Source organism: Sinohyriopsis cumingii, chromosome 15 (assembly GCF_028554795.1).
Source record: "Sinohyriopsis cumingii isolate HCF-2022 chromosome 15, ASM2855479v2, whole genome shotgun sequence".
NCBI classification, from domain to species: Eukaryota; Metazoa; Mollusca; class Bivalvia; order Unionida; family Unionidae; genus Sinohyriopsis; species Sinohyriopsis cumingii.
In genome coordinates this window covers 72,235,287-72,252,002 of record NC_142975.1, presented here as the reverse complement: position 1 = coordinate 72,252,002, position 16,716 = coordinate 72,235,287, and the positions used below count along the sequence as shown (strand labels likewise).

Below are 16,716 nucleotides of genomic sequence, written 5' to 3'. Positions count from 1 at the left end.
AAATTTTCCTGTCTACCATGGTCATAGGTTGATGACCTGATTATATTTTAATGCTTTTACAGAAATCTGTCAGTCTCTTATACATTTATAACATTTTGGGGACTGGAACATTTTGACAGCAATGTTTTTATTATGATCAAGGCAAAAAAGCATTTTAATTAGATAATTAAAATTTGCTTGGCATATTTGTATTTTTCATGTAAATGACCTGATGAGATTTCCAGTACATTTTTGCAATTTTTTCATTTTTCCCCAATTTTATATTATTGTTTGGGATTTTCACTTTATTAAAAACATCTTTTTATGACTTTGAAGCAGAAAAAACTTAAGATAGACAAACTTTTTTTATATATGTTGATATACATATGTAAATTGCCTGATTTTAAAATAAAAATCCTAAATTACCATAAGTTAATTGTCCATAGACCAACTATCCAGGGCATTTTGTTCATCCAGACTAATGAACTGAAATCTGGGATTAATATTTGTTTTATTATTTATCTAGATAATCATACTCAAAACAAAATCCACACCCCAGGGAGTCGGATAATTGATGTTTATTGGTACCTTAGACTTAGTTGAAATTCCTGTCATTGAGCTTCTTAATTTACAGCAAAAAGGAAAAAATGCAAAGGAAGAATCCAGGCCTGAAAGAACTGTATCTTTTCCATGGGACTCAGTCGCAGTACATAGAAGCCATCTGCCGTCAGGGTTTTGACTTCCGTCTCAGTGGACTGACAACAGGAACACGACATGGCAAGGGAAGTTACTTTGCTAAGACTGCTAAATTTGCAGATGGCTACACTGAGCATGGAAACTGCTGTACTGTGTTTCTTGTTAAAGTTGTGGCTGGAGATTACACAACGGGTGATAAAACATATACTCGACCTCCTCTTAAGGATCCAAAAAATCCATGCAGTGATTTGTATGACTCGTGTGTTGATGATGTAAAAAATCCTGAAATTTTTGTTATCTTTGACAATTGTCAAGTGTATCCAGAATATTTGATAAAGTACAACTAGAATTACAATTGCAAATAATGTACTACACATTTTTAACTCGCCTGGCCATTGTTCAGTTTGTGAAATAATCCTACAAATATTGTGTCTCTTGCATCATCCATCCATGAGGTGCTCCTTCACACTCTTGAGGCTTTATTTATCAAAAGATTTTGATGAAACTTGCATGGATTGTCTTAAAAACATATCAGCACAATTCTGGTTATATTATAGTGCAGGTTAGAAGTTAAGAGTTTTGACAAGTTTGATAACCAGTCAAGTTGATGGGTTTTGACATTGTTACCAGTCTGGAACAGATTGTGCAACAGTGTTCATCATTGAATAATATCATGTTTGATAATGAAATATTTGCATATTTAATCAGGTGATCTGGGCTTAGAATGGCTTTATTTGTTACCAAGCTAGTAAGGTAGTGGTGTTTACAAACAGTTTTAACATGTATGTGGTTTAAAACAACTTAAATGTCACTCTTTTGTCACTCTTTTATTAAAGTCAGGCTAATTTTTTTAAATATGTAATCTACCTTACAGATGGCTGTGTACATGAAGTACATTTCTGAAACCATCATTGTTTTATTCACAGTATTCTTACTGCCATATTGTGGCAGGATTCATTTAATTTGACACCTTTATTGTCTAACACACAAGTAAAGGACAAGCAGCTTTTGTGTCTAACACATAAGACAAGTATTGGACCTATAGCTTTTGTGTCTAACACTTAAGACAAGTATAGGACCTATAGCTTTTGTGTCTATCATGTAAGACAAGTATAGGACCTATAGGTTTTGTTTCTAACACTTAAGACAAGTATAAGACCTATAGCTTTTGTGTCTAACACTTAAGACAAGTATAGGACCTGTAGCTTTTGTGTCTATCATGTAAAACAAGTATAGGACCTATAGGTTTTGTTTCTAGCACTTAAGACAAGTATAAGACCTATAGCTTTTGTTTCTAACACATAAGATCAATATAGGACAAGTAGCTTTTGTTTCTAACACTTAAGTATAGGACAAGCAGCTTTTGTGTCCAAAACATAAGACAAGTACAGATCAAGTAGCTTTTGTGTCCAACACATAAAACAAGTATAGATCAAGTAGCTTATGTGTCCAACACATAAGACAAGTACAGGACAAGCAGCTTTTGTGTCCAACACATAAACAAGTATAGATCAAGTAGCTTTTGTGTCCAACACATAAGACAAGTATATGACAAGCAGCTTTTGTGTCCAACACATAGGACAAGTATGGATCAAGTAGCATTTGTGTCTAACTTATAAGACAACTTTAGGCCAGGCAGCTTTTGTGTCTGACATATAGGACAACTATATAACAATCAGCTTTTGTTTCATCAGGATATTGTTTTGTATTTCTTATGTACAAGACACAATATGGGCAGTTCACTGACAGCCATTTTGATTTACAAAGTTACACATTTGCTAAGCACTTACAGCCAGTAATTAAACTGAGGTAGATTTCTTCGTAGTTGTGTCTATATAGAGCTAAGTAGGTCTGCAGTTCATTGACCCATCCTAGCTGTAATTGTTTCCCCCATGGCATTTGATAGCATAAGAAATTCTCTTCATAGATGTCAAAAGTTTGACATTCCGTTTTCATACAGAGATATGTGATTATGGTTTTTAGACACAAATGGAGTTATCTATGATAAGGAAGGGGAACAGTTTGGGTGTATCAGTTCAGATAACCCAGTTGGCTAAAATTCTTGTATTATAGTTCTGGAGTTGGAGACTTGTCTGACCATGAATTGTGTCAACCTGCATGGTCATTGTTGATGGACACACAAGGATATGTCTCCAGTAATTAGGGGTATATGTCACATGAAAAATGCAATGGTTTGGATGGCTTAGTTAGCATGCATGTCCAGAGATAGAGAGGTTTTCAGTTTAAGTCTCTCTCTGGCAATAAATTTCAGTCGTGTAACATTTGGTAGCTTTACTTGCTTAAGTAGTATAATATCTTTATAACATGCCAGTATCACTGCTTATTCACAGAAAAGCACATATTCACATTTCCTCAATTCTGTGTGTGCATTCTGCTTTGATACTGACAGGAAATTTAAAGGACATTACTTGTGTCTGTTCTTTATGGCATGAAAGGTAAAATGGTTCTCCCACACAAGATCCCATATTTGTTTATATGGGATTTAGTAAACACAGTTGATTTTTGTTTGTTATAAAATAAGATTTTATGGCAGGCGAGAACTTTTAGGCGTAGAGCTGTGGATACTACAGTATGAAAATGACTTGATGAAATTATTTTCATGCTATCTCAGTAGCATTACATACTCTGAAACTAGTATTTTTGTTTTGCCCAGATTAAACAGACTGAAGATATATAGCCAGGTTTGAAACAGGATAATAAACTTGTCATGCAACAGGGAAGACTGATAGAAGTAGACAGGTTTTTTTTTTCATCTTGTGTTAAAAAACTGTTACAGTGTCAAGAAGTTTACATCAAAATGTCATTCCTTTTGAATTGTTAGGCATCTTAGCCTGTGTAAAGCTCCTTGTCACTCACACTATAATTTAGCAATCATTTAGATTTGGTAACTTTTGAAATGTTGAGTGAGGAATTTTGTATATGCCATTTTTTCAAATTGCCAGAGTACTAAGGCACGCAATACCAGATAAGGTGCTTTAATGAAATGCCAGATTACTTAAAGGCACTTTATTGTAATGACAGATTACTAAGGTGCTTTAATGCAATGCTAGAATACTAAGGTGCTTTAATACAATGCCAGATTACCAAAGTGCTTTAATACAAGAGTGTTAAGGCACTTTATGCAATGCAGGATTACTAAGGCACTTTAAGGCGATGCCAGATTACTAAGGACTTTACCCAATGCAAGACTGCTAAGGCATTTTAATTCATTGCCATATTACTAATTAAAGTCATTTTGACTTAATTTCTTGCCTGTATATGTAACATGTAAGGGTCAGAATGATCAGATTGTACAAATAACCATCAGTGTTACTGCTGTGGACATGGTGTATTCTGTGGGACCAGGGAATTTTGTATCTATTTCACTTTAGAAATGCTTTATTTGATACTAGGTTATTGTTAAAGATTCACCCACTATAGCTTTGTTATCTCCCAACAACGAAGTTGGAGGCAATACAGCATTTGGCACTTTTTGTTGATTTGTTCAGTTCATTATGCCCAGAATATTCTGGATCATATTTCACCTTTGCTTGCATTTGTATTTTCAGCAAAATGCACATTATAGCAACAAAATCTTGGACCCAGCTCAGCACCTTTCATACAGATTAATAAAATCAGTATGAGGATGCCTCTTAAGAGAAGTATTTTAGTCATATCAAATCAAAAGTAGAGAACTGTGACCTACCTTTGATACTTGAATGACTTTAGTTTTCATTCCTGTATTCATTATATCCTCAATAGCCCTATATTCATTATATCCTCAATAGCCTTATATTCATTGTATCTTCAATAGCCCTATATTCATTATATCCTCAATAGCCTTATATTCATTATATCTTCAATAGCCCTATTTTCATTATATCCTCAATAGCCCTGTATTCATTATATCCTCAGTAGCCTTATATTCATTATATCCTTTTCTAGCCCTATATTAATTGTATCCTCAATAGCTCTATATTCATTATATCCTCAATAGCTCTATATTCATTATATCCTCAATAGCTCTATATTCATTATATCCTCAATAGCCCTATATTAATTATATCCTCAATAGCCCTCTATTCATTATATCCTCGATAGCCCTCTATTCATTATATCCTCAATAGCCTATATTCACTATATCAATATATTCAGCCCTAATACTGGTGGTAGAGTGTCTAACTCATAAACCAACTCATAAACTGGTCATGTTTAAATTTAAATTTTTTTGTTGTATGGATTGACCAATATCAGTCATCTCCATACAAATGGTCATCTGCTTGTTAGGCTCAGGTCGAACCTGCCACATTTTCGTGTGCTATAATAATTATTTTGTGTTATAGTTAAGTTCTGTATATAATGGTCAGCTACTCAGTCTGTCACTGGTCACTGTATGTATATTGTCCCCAGTTAAATGTATATAGTGGTCAGCTACTCAGTCTGTCACTGGTCAATATGTATATTGTCCCCAGCATAGATATAGAGAGAGAGAGAGAGAGAGAGAGAGAGAGAGAGAGAAGGATGCCTTAGATTTGCAGGCTTTAGTGTACATTTATTAATTTTGGTAAAATTACTTATCATCTGTTTACTTTTTAGCCATATTCTAAATCCTGCTTTTGCTTTCTTGTTTGGTTCTTTATCTCCTGTCAGCTTCCTTGAGTGGTAATTTTTTTACACCAAGTTTTTCTGATTAGTGTGCAGTTATATAAATAGATATTTTGCAGAAATTTGACTAATATTTTGTATTTATGTTTTCAAAAATGATAAGGAAGCAGGGAGCAAGAATTGGCTTGACTTAAGATAGTGCTGTCAGCTGTTGTAGTTTTAAGTACACAAGGCCAAATTGAATCTGCCACCTCAGCAATTCAGGTCCTACATTTGGTATTCATTGCAGTCATATTACTATACTTAAATTTGACTGCACTTTATATTATTGTTTTATTTGTGCAGTGAATTGTGTTTAAATAATTGATATTGTTTTTAAAGGGCCCACTGTTTCCTTCAAAATCAGACCATATTGTTTTCCCATTTTTTAAATTTTCATTGTGATTATATCTTTTGGAGTCTTAAGATATTGGGTACAGTGTCTTGTTCTTTATTGTTTGTTAAGTTTCAGATCTGGTTCATAGTGCACATGAAAATATTGTTGTGCACATTGCAGATTATGGACTTCTCAAAACGGGAATAAAATTGATTCCAGCAGTACCTATGGACAGCAGAGGAAACAAAATGTTCCATCCACTTCAGAGTCAGTATTTTCTTGTTTTTCACTTGCAGATCCTCCAGTACTCAGTGAGAGGCTTAGCTCTTCACTCTCAAGAGCACTTGTGAGGGTCCCAAGAATTTATGGGGCCAACTTTAAAAAATAAAAATAAAATTCTGTTGCATTTGAGGTCTCCAATGAAGATAAAACTAAATGTTTAAGGAGTTGATGGCCTCCCATGAAAGGGAGATGTCGAACACTCTTCATGTTCATACCAACATCTTGTTCCTTCCCTAAAGGGAGGTAATGCACCACTAACCTCATGCAACATGTAGCATGGAGGTGGAGCACAACACAAGCACATTGCTCCCTCACAACAGGGAGGTGGAGCAATGCACAAGTGTTGTTCTGACCTGATAGGGATGTTGGGGGGCAGAACAAGCATGTTTTCACTGGTCAAGGTACTAAACTGTCTCCATTAAATTAATATAGTCGTCAGCTACTCAGTTTGACACTGGTCATTGTATGTATAATGTCCCTAATAAATGTTGTTTCAATAGACCATGGTTTGCTGGTCAAATGTGTAGACTTCATTATACATGTCTTATTTTTGGTAAAATTTATTTACATCTATTATTTACAGATTTTTAAATCCTGCTTTTTCTTTCTCTTTGGTGCTTACCATTATCTCTTCTTTCGTCCTCCTTGGGCTGCTGTTTTTTTCATAGCAGTTTTTTTTTTCTGACTGGTGTGCAGTTATGTGTTTTAATACATAAACAGATATTTAGCAGAAATTTTACTAATATTTTGTATTCATGTTTTCAAAAATGTTAAGGAAGCAAGAACTAGCCTGACTGATAATAGTGTAGTCATCTGTTGTAGTTTCATCTAAATGTTTAAAGTCCTAAATTTTGTATTCATTGCAGCCATACGACTATACATACTATATATATATATATATATATATATATATATATGTAAGTTTGATTGTACTTTGTATATTATTAATTTGGTTTTGTAATGACACATGTTTAAAAACTTATTTTATTATTAAAAGACGTCCGGTTGCCTTCAAAAACAGTTCAAGACATTGTTTTACAATTTTTTTAAAAATTTCATTGTTCTCTATCCTCCACAGTAGTATGTCTTAAGATATTGGTAGATTTGTTTGTTTGTTTGTTTTGTTTGTTAAGTTTCAGTATTTTTACCTGGTAAAATGAGTACAATGTAAGATATAATTCATCATCTTACCAAATGCTTCAATGATTGTTATTTAAAAAGACCTGTAATAGAATAATGTTCTATAATATGTTACATTTTATATTTGATACATGTTTTTATAGCATGTATGATATGTAATGTATGATATGTAATGAAATTACTTATGAATATGAAGAGGTGTGATGAAATATTCTGTGAATTGCATCATATTAACAAGCAAGCAGATAGATTTTTTAAAGTTTTATGATGTTATGAAATGTGTGAAGTTTTGACTCAGATTTGTAAAGGGTATTGGTCCTTCATTTCTGCTTAAATCTTTTAGATTTTGTATTGTGTGTTGCTCCTTCAAAATCTGGGTATAAAAACAAATGTATAAAAAATATAATAGTTTAGTTTTTTATTTTTATTTTTGTATATGGTGCCTATAGTTTTTTATTTGTATTTTTGTATATGGTACCTATCTTTTATGCTCTATTGATCTATGTAAAATTTTGCTTTTAGCTTATTTTCTTGGACACTTTTGCATGCAGAATTATATAATTTGAAATGTAGATACATCACAGTTTATGCAAAAAATTGGTCATTTTGATGCATTTTAATAACAGCAATACATTACCCATCACTATTGTTTAGCTTATGCTTTTTCGTGCTGAAAACCCACCATCTGTTTCATGTGAGTACATCCTCACACAGTGGGGAAATTGTCAGTAAAATGCACCTTGTATCATGTGTACAATTGTCATCTTTTTCAAAAATATCATGCTGTATGGACATTATGTTCGATCACCAGAGAAATCTACCTGTAGAAAACCTGTACCATGTACGATATTAGCAGTCTTCCAGTTTCTTTTTAAGACAAATATCTCACTGTTACAACTGTCCATTCCATATTTAAAATGTTCTGTGCCAGTATCTTTTACTCCCTTTAAAATTAGAATTAATATGGGGACGTAAAAGATACATTGTGTATCCTTGCCTTGGGGTTTAGGTAGACAATTCTAAAATATACAACTAAGGTATTGAGGAGTTCTTAATAGCATAATAAATAACAGCAACAATCTGTCCAACATTAAAGGGAAATGATAAACTGACATATTGACATGGTGAAAATTATTTGTTTATTACTGTCAGTGCTTCTTGTTTTCAACTGTAATTAAAAAGCAGGTTTATTTACATTTCTTTGTCCTCAATAATGGTTACAACAGTAAATGTCTCTATTGAACAAATGAAAAAGACAGGTTTAACAGTCATTTGTTTACTTCGTGTATACACAAGGGCATATGTGGTATGTACGGCATAAAAACAAGGTGAGTACATGGTACAGTTATATATAATGTCATTATTCTATTTTCAGAATACTGTCAGTACAGTCTGAACGTCAGTGTGACCACAAGAAGGCGTCTTGGGATAGTCACCCTGGCTATATCCATTGCTAAAACTGCACATAAAAATATCGCTGTGCATATTGCAGATTATGGGCTTTTGAAACCTGGAATCAAGTTGCCTTCAGCAGTACCTATGGACAGCAGAGAAAACAAAATTTTCCCTCCCGCTCATCATCGGACTTTTCTGATTTTTCACTTACAGACCTCAAAGGGTCTATGAGAGGCTTATCTCTTCACCTCTGAAGAGTACTAAAGGGTTCCTTGAGTTTATCGAACTAATTAAAAAATAGTCAAAAGAAAAACAAATATTTATGCAGCATTTGAGGTACCTCCTGAAGGTAGAACTGAATGTTCAAGGATTCAGTCACCCTCCCCCAGAAAGGGAGGAGATTTCAAATATTCTTCAGAGCATTGAGTTGCTCCCTCTCAAGAGGGAGGTGGTGCACTGCTCACTTCATGCCCATGTGGTGTGTTGCCCCCTCCTGTCATGGAGGTGGAACACCACACAAGCATTTTGTTCCATCCCATCAGGGAGATGGAGCATCACACAGGCATGTTGATCCTTCCTGATATGGTGGTGGAGTGCTTGCACAAACATGTTCCTCCTTCTCATTAGTAGGTGCAGCTTGCACAAGCATGTTACTCTTTCCCATTAGATAGTTGGTGCACCACACCAGGAAGATTGTTATCCTTCCCACACAGGAGATGGTGCATCACTTCCAACATTTTAGTGGTAGCATGTCATGCCCTGCAGATGGGAAGGATCAGCACTGTACCCTTCTTAATAATGAATCAGTTGATGAAGTATTCTCCAATTGTCACTCAGTGGACTCATGATATGGGGATAGGTTACTGACTGTTTATTCCCCACCCCAATCCCCTTCTGCTGTCCCATTCTGTGCAGGATTGGGAGTCTGCCCACTGAACCCAGACCAGGGAAGTAAAATGGATTGATATCCACCCGTTTCGTATTATCTCCCAGCTAATCCTTTTTGTTATGTGGGACCTCCACCTTAGTGTCACTGGTCCTGCATCCCTCCATGGGCTACAAGACCCTACCCACATGGTAGAGGTGAAGATGTGGCTCGTATCCCATCATCACCTACTCACAAATCACCTGAAACAGAAGGCTAGATGTGTCACATCATCCGGGGGCAGACAGACAATCCTGTCTCCCCACTCATTTCCACTCTAATTTACAGGACATGACACAAAGTGCACTGATACCCTTTTTTGATTCCTAACCAATCCCCAGTTCAATGTATTGTAGTCAGAGATGATGTTTTCCCTCTCCTTGTTGACTCCAATAAGTTCAAGGTAGAAGCAACACAACTGACATTTCTTATCACGCTCACACCTTCCTCACATTTGAATGACAAAGTTGAGATCGAGTCCTTTGACATGGCAGTAAAGGAAGTATGTAGCCTCTTAACCCCTCACTTATGCCTGAACCATCTGGTACATAGCCCAAGAAGATCCTTTCCATATTGGAAAATATCTTATGCAACCTCATGCTTCTCCCTTATTCCTCCATGATAAAAGAAATTTCTTGTATTTTTTCCACGGACCAAAATGTCGCTTGGCAACATTGAGGCCGGACCTGTTCCATCATTTACGTTAAGATCCCATGTCTGTACTGCCAGTTATGGGGTAGATTCTATGAAGTGGCCTAAAGAACTTTCCTAATAGGATGCTGATTTGTCCAAAGAAAGAGAAAAATAGGTATTTTCAATGGGAGTCAGGGCACACCTTCGCATCAAAACAATTGAAGCCATGGAACAGAAAGCCAGGTTTCTTGTCACCATAGCTTGGCAGGTTGACATCGTTTCAGCTACATCTAATTTGCTGAGAGAGTCCTTCTGAATCAATCCACCTTTCAATGCATACTGGAAGCTGTGGCTAAGACATCCAGATACGTGCTTCTCTTGTAGTGGCATAAGTGGTGGAATTTCTGTATATATATATACTGTGATGTTACATTGAACTCATCAAAGGTCTTGCTTAATCATTAAGTAAAGATCTTCCATTTGAAGCCAAAACCCTCTCTAGGGGTACTGCTTCTCAAGGCTTGCTGATGCATCAGCATCTATCCTTCCCAACTCCTGGCTCATTGCAATCAACCAAGCAGCATTGGAATGCGAGGCACCCTCAGGGACTGTCTGCCAAGCGTTTCATACAGATGAAGCCCCAGTCTAATATGCAACCTCAAACTACAAGCTGGGTTCACAGTGCACAGGAATAAAAGCCACAGACCCTCCAGAGGAAGTTCCTTAACCCACCTTCCTTTCCTACCGAAGGAATGGTGGAACAGACTGAGGGACCCAAACCCTCTCCTGCCAGGCATCCCTCTCCCAACATCCCCATTGATGCTCATCTAGGTCCCTTCCAGAGGTTTGTTAAAATGTCTTGGACAATGGCTGGTCACTTTTCCAATGTGAAAAAAGGTTACCAACTATCAAAGAACCCCATGTTCTTTCATCAGTCTTTCTGGTGAAAGTGAGGGAGGAGATGCAAACCCTTTAATGGAAAAGATTAGTTAAAAAGGTCCTGAATGATCAGTCTCCTGTATTCTATTCCCAAATCTTCCTGGTTACAGAGAGAGGAAGAAAGGTTTGCATTGTAATCAAGCTTTCCCTTTTAAACCATTTTCTTCTAGGGGAACATCCTGATCATTCCTCCACACTATGACTGCCTCTGGTTTTTAGATCTGGGTTCTGCCATTTCTTCCGCACTTAAGCCATGTTATTGGAGTACTATCAGCATACATCCAGTTACTGGGAACAGCAAATTTCCAGTATTTTGTTACTTGGCTGATCCACAGGGTTTCTGTGGGTCCTGGAATCCTGGAAAATTTTGGAATCTAAAAGAAATATTTCAATATCTTTTAAAGTCATAGAATTTCTCAAAACTTTAGAGTATTGGAAAAATCATTGAATTTCTGACAGTGGAGTTAAAAATGTTAATAAATGCTAATTTCATAGTTTTTGCTGATCACCAATTCAAAAATTTGTTTGAACACAACAGTTAATTTACTTGGTAATGCAAGATGTTTTAGTCATTGAGTATGATTGGCATTGCAACGTTTTGGAAACATGGAATTTTTTTGTTTGTTAAGTCTGCAGGAACCCTGTGATCCACAATGTTCTGGTTCAGTCTCTCTATCAGTATCTGTTTCGTTGTTGATCCATAGCAACTCGAGATGTGAGAACTTGTTCTACCTCAGGACTTTTATGTTTACATAGTAATAAATTTCCTCACAAACCAGACATTTGTTCTGGCTTTTATTGGATCACAAAGATGGAATTGGCAATTGTATTCAAAAACATCTTTGTCTCCTCTTATTATTACATGTCCTGATTGGGCACCTTATATGTTGCTTTGGATCTGTTTCCATTAGGACATCATCATCAGTTTGTTATTCTTTGCAAGGCAGAATCCACAAAGAGATTCTCTGCTCTTAATTCTTTAGGATCAGACTTTTCATCACTATTTATGCTGGTGGATGAAATAGGACAGATTCTTGACTGGGGTCCCCATACATGCATCTTACTCTCATTCCTATCTGTTCACTGATGCATCAGATTGAGGTTCGGATGCACACTTATTGACAGAGGGTACAATTCTTCACATCTTAGAAGACTTGGAAAGATTTGCCTTTCCACATTAACTATGTAGAAGGGAAAGCTAGTGTATATCGAATGTTGCGAGGGTGTATCAACAAGTAAGGGGTTGATGTGTCATGGAAGTTTGTCATAGTGTTTTTCTGACATCAGGGAGACACACATGCTACTTGTGTGGAGATCTGGAACCCCCAATGGGCCACCTCACACAAAGTCACCCTCTGAGTTCACACCGTCCATTCAAGGAAGGAATATTTTAGTGGACAGTCTAAGTCATTCAAAACTCTATGGGTAAAGTCACTAGTTGACCTGCATGCCAACAGGTTCAACAACAGACTTCCTTTTTACATCTCTGCAGTACTGGACCATAGTGCATGGGCAGTGGATGTATTCAGCTTTCAGTGGGATCATCAGATTGCATATGCCTTTCCACCATTATGACTGCCACCATAACTTCTGCCTGCTACTTTTGCTTCAGTGACCTGTGTGGCCCTCCAGAAGTAGGACTGAACATTTTAGGAGTTGATTGCCTCACCCTGATGGGTAACATATTGCTGCTATTAAAATGTAGTTTGGGTGTGTAAAACCAATTACCCATTGCTATTGTCAAATGCCCTCCTCCTATCCTGATGTCCTGGTGGCATCATTATCTGTGACATTGCTATGCATGAAACAAGCCAGGCGCATTATTCGATTGCATCATACTGACACTTTCCACTTTGTTGGAGGATGCATTCACATGAAATGGACAGTTTTTTTTTCAGCACAAAAAACATAAGCTATAGTAAAGCAATGGGTAAGTATTGTATTATTGAAATTAGTTTTACTCCCCACCCATAAACAATACATATTTCATGGTTCTGTGATATGGCTTCATTTTATTGTTCGTTTAGCTCAGTTTCTTTGACACTGTTATGGATAGGGTCATGTAAGATGATGTTCAGATGTGTTATGACCAAGATATTCACCACTGAGGCAAAAACTAAATTGTGGTCTGGCTGTACTTGTATTTGAGTTTTCATATGCCAAGCACATAATGATTTAGTCATGACTATCTGTGCATCTGTCAGTTAACTATTACTGTTGCTTGAGTTCAGTTTCATAATGTGACTGGGTGGGGGGCAATCATGCTACATATCTGTGGCAAGATGCCCCAGTGCTAGACACTGCAGACATCGATGCGATATGAATGAAAAATTATTAAAGCTACGTTAAAAATCCAAATCACACAAAACACTACTACCATCCACACTAATCTCTATAATTTGTTTCTTTTTTTGTTATAGGTGCATTGACTGTGATTAGCAATACTCACAGTGGCCAAAAGTAGGTCACACTGACCAATCTTGGGAGATAATTTCACATTTGAAATCGCCATATATACAGGTTCCTGACCGATTCTAAGTCAGTTTTGTTTACCAGTAATTTTAGATAAAAGTTTTCCCAATCATGTAGGGCACCTACTAGTAGGTAAGATTTGGTTCACAGCATACGGGGAGACATGCTCTTGAATAAAGGACATATCTATCAAATACACTTTTAGCAATTCCCAATATAAGTTTCTAAAAAATGTCCTTTATACAAAGGACACCTGTCTAATGTGGACATACAGTTTCTTCCATTCTTGATGGTTATAAAGTGCACTGAACCATATATGAAAGAAACCTGAACATATTAAATACTGTATATATTTGCATACAAGTTAGATCCATATGCATAGACCCAGATCTACCATTGCATAATGAGCTGGCAGATCTGGATTTCTGCAATTTGTTAGGAGTAATCAGTAGAGCAAGCAACATAGATCTGATTTGCCAATGCTTGAAGTGGCATGATGCAACAGTTGATCAGGGTGATGCAGTTTTGCAGTTGGACCCAATTTATAAGTATATAGGGTGTGTATACTTTGCACTTCTTCACTTGTATATAGTTTTCAAGGGTACTAGTTGTATTTGGCATTGTTGTAATGACTGTATTGTAACTAGCAGTTGTATAAAAATGTGTTCTTGCTACTCACTGATATAGTGTCAATAATTACACACTGGGGGATCATATTCTCCACTCTTCTGACATACCATGATTAATAAATTAAGTGTGTCATAAACCCTCTTTGATGTTTACCAGTTGTATGTAGCAATGACAGCTTCTTGAAGGCTGTACAAAAAAAAATATGTGATAGATTTAAGCTATGGACAGTATAGGGCTTAATTTCTGAATAAAAGTAATATCAATTATTGCCACATTAGCAGAATAAACAGTTGTAAAATACATTTTATACAAATGTCTGCACTTTATTTTGATGACTAGTGATGACGTATAACACAGCAGTGAAATTCTTGAGACTGTATGAAACTTATAAAGAATCACTGCAAATCAATCCGCTAAACAATCCAGCCAAATAAAGATAACAGATTTCTTCAGGAAATTGACGTGGTATGTACATATTTGGTGTGATGTGTTTTTGATGTGTTGTTTGAACTTAAATGTATATACACGTACAACTGCATGTTATAATAAAGCACAATAAACAAGTCAGTAGAGGTATTCATTAATTTATTTAAACCATTATTAGATATAGACTGCATTTTCAGCTAACAAAAACATGTACAGTACATAGATATGGTATGATGACATCGTACAATAAAAATATGCATTATTCAGTTATCCAGAAAAGTGGCCTAAAGCGTTCACCATTCCGGATCACTGCCATCACACCTCTGTCTGTGTGGGTATGAATCTCATGCTTGGCTAATAAGGTACGCGAGAAAGCTTGCCAGTGGCTTCTCGTGGGTCAGTGGTTATTCCCAGGGTTTTCTTCCTCCACCAGGTATACTGGCTGCCATGTATAACCTATCTTGTGCTGAAAAATGGTGTTATACCCTGCAACAACAACAATCATTAATTCACACAAAAAATAATAGAGAATGTAACCACTATACACTCCAGGCTTTCTTTCCCCCCTTTGCAGTTTAAATACATGTGTTTGCATTTGCAAACTAACAACTGCTGAATTGAGCAGTATCAGGCCCACTTGGATCTCATGTTGATCGATTACCATTAAACATCAGTAGTATGGTCATCACATGAAAAGTGCATATGAACTTTGCTTCTGCAATCTTTGTTAGAGTTATTGTACTTGTTTTTCTTGTAGCTTAATTATGAGGATTACACAATCTTGTTACCTCAAGTAGTCCTGGGTTTTGATGGATAGCCATGAAATTTAATAGATAATATGATCATTACCAGAGGAACCACATTTCAACAATTCACTTAGCACTGCAATTTTTCTCACAGTTACCAGTCTTGTAATATACTCTACAATTTTGCACTTTGCATACAATTTGATTTTAATGGGAAATAATTTTCCAGGTTTTCCTTAGTGGTTATCCTATGTAACATGGCCCTGTATATCATTGGTATTGTTTAAGTTTTTAATTTTCTTTAATTTTTTGTAATTATAACTGCTTAAGTTACTGTACTTTGAACTAGTTCAGGCTGGTTTTTCAAGCACATGGGAGCAGTTATTTTAATAATCTGTGTGCTTAAGTCATGTACCATTTCCATGACTACAACTTGTAACAAAATTTCAGCCATTATACCTCAAAGTATTGTAAAGGTATGCTAAAATGATATCCATGTGCATATTGCAAATGCAAACAATTTCACCTTCTACCTGTATCAGAAGTACATGCCAGTAATATCTGTGGAGTACAACCTTAATGCAGTGTTTGACACAATCTCATTAGCACAACTAGTCTTACAGATTGTGTTATGTTTTTTTTTTTTTTAGGGTTGCTGTGAAATTTGGTACATATGATGGTCATGATCTAAATATGCACATATTGTCAAGTCCTTGTACTTCCATGATCTTTGTAAGAGTTGTTGGTTGCCCTTCTTGAATTAAAGCTTGATGCAATGTATGACAGAATTTTGTGAATGCAATTATTGTTGCAATTTCTACAGAATAGTTGCAAAACATCATACATATTGTGGTCATCATCAGAAGATATGCATGGTGATCAACCAGTATAACCACATGGTCAGATTAACATGGAGTTTACACAGAAAGACTTAGAATGATGTCTAGTTGGTCCTAAATGAAAATGGTACCAATCTGATGTCCAATATGGCCATCATGACTGTCATCTTGAAAAAATTATTATCACTACTCCTCATAAATGGATGTCATATCAACATAGGGTCTGCAACCCCCCCCCCCCCCCCCGAAAAAACTTCATATTTTGCCTAGTTGGGCCTATATAAAAAATGGGGTCAGTCTGATGTTCACTATGGTGGCCATCATGAAAATTGTGTTACTGTTATTCCTCTTGATCAAACAGTAGTCATACTGACTTGAGGTTCTCGCTGGAAAACGTCTTATGATATGTAGTTGGTCCTAGGTGATAATAGTGCCACTCACAGTTTTATTATAACAGTCACAGTTTTATTATAGCAGTCAGAAGACTTTTTATAATATCTAGTTGGTCCTATGTGAAAATAGTGCCACTCACAGTTTTATTATAGCAGTCAGAAGACTTTTTATGATATCTAGTTGGTCCTAGGTGATAATAGTGTCATTTACAGTTTTATTATAGCAGTCAGAAGACTTTTT

The 16,716-nt window shown here is 36.0% G+C and overlaps 1 protein-coding gene across 1 annotated transcript in view; it reads left to right on the top strand.

The window, feature by feature from the left end:
• LOC149782052 (protein mono-ADP-ribosyltransferase PARP12-like) overlaps window positions 1–14,639 on the top strand; it is a 52,918-nt gene extending 38,279 nt beyond the window's left edge. The window contains exon 7 of the mRNA XM_089933472.1: window positions 614–14,639. Within this exon, the coding sequence (XP_089789598.1) occupies window positions 614–1,022 (409 nt within the window). The 3' untranslated portion in view covers window positions 1,023–14,639. The remainder of the gene's footprint in view (window positions 1–613) is intronic.
• The last annotated feature ends 2,077 nt before the right edge of the window (window positions 14,640–16,716 follow it).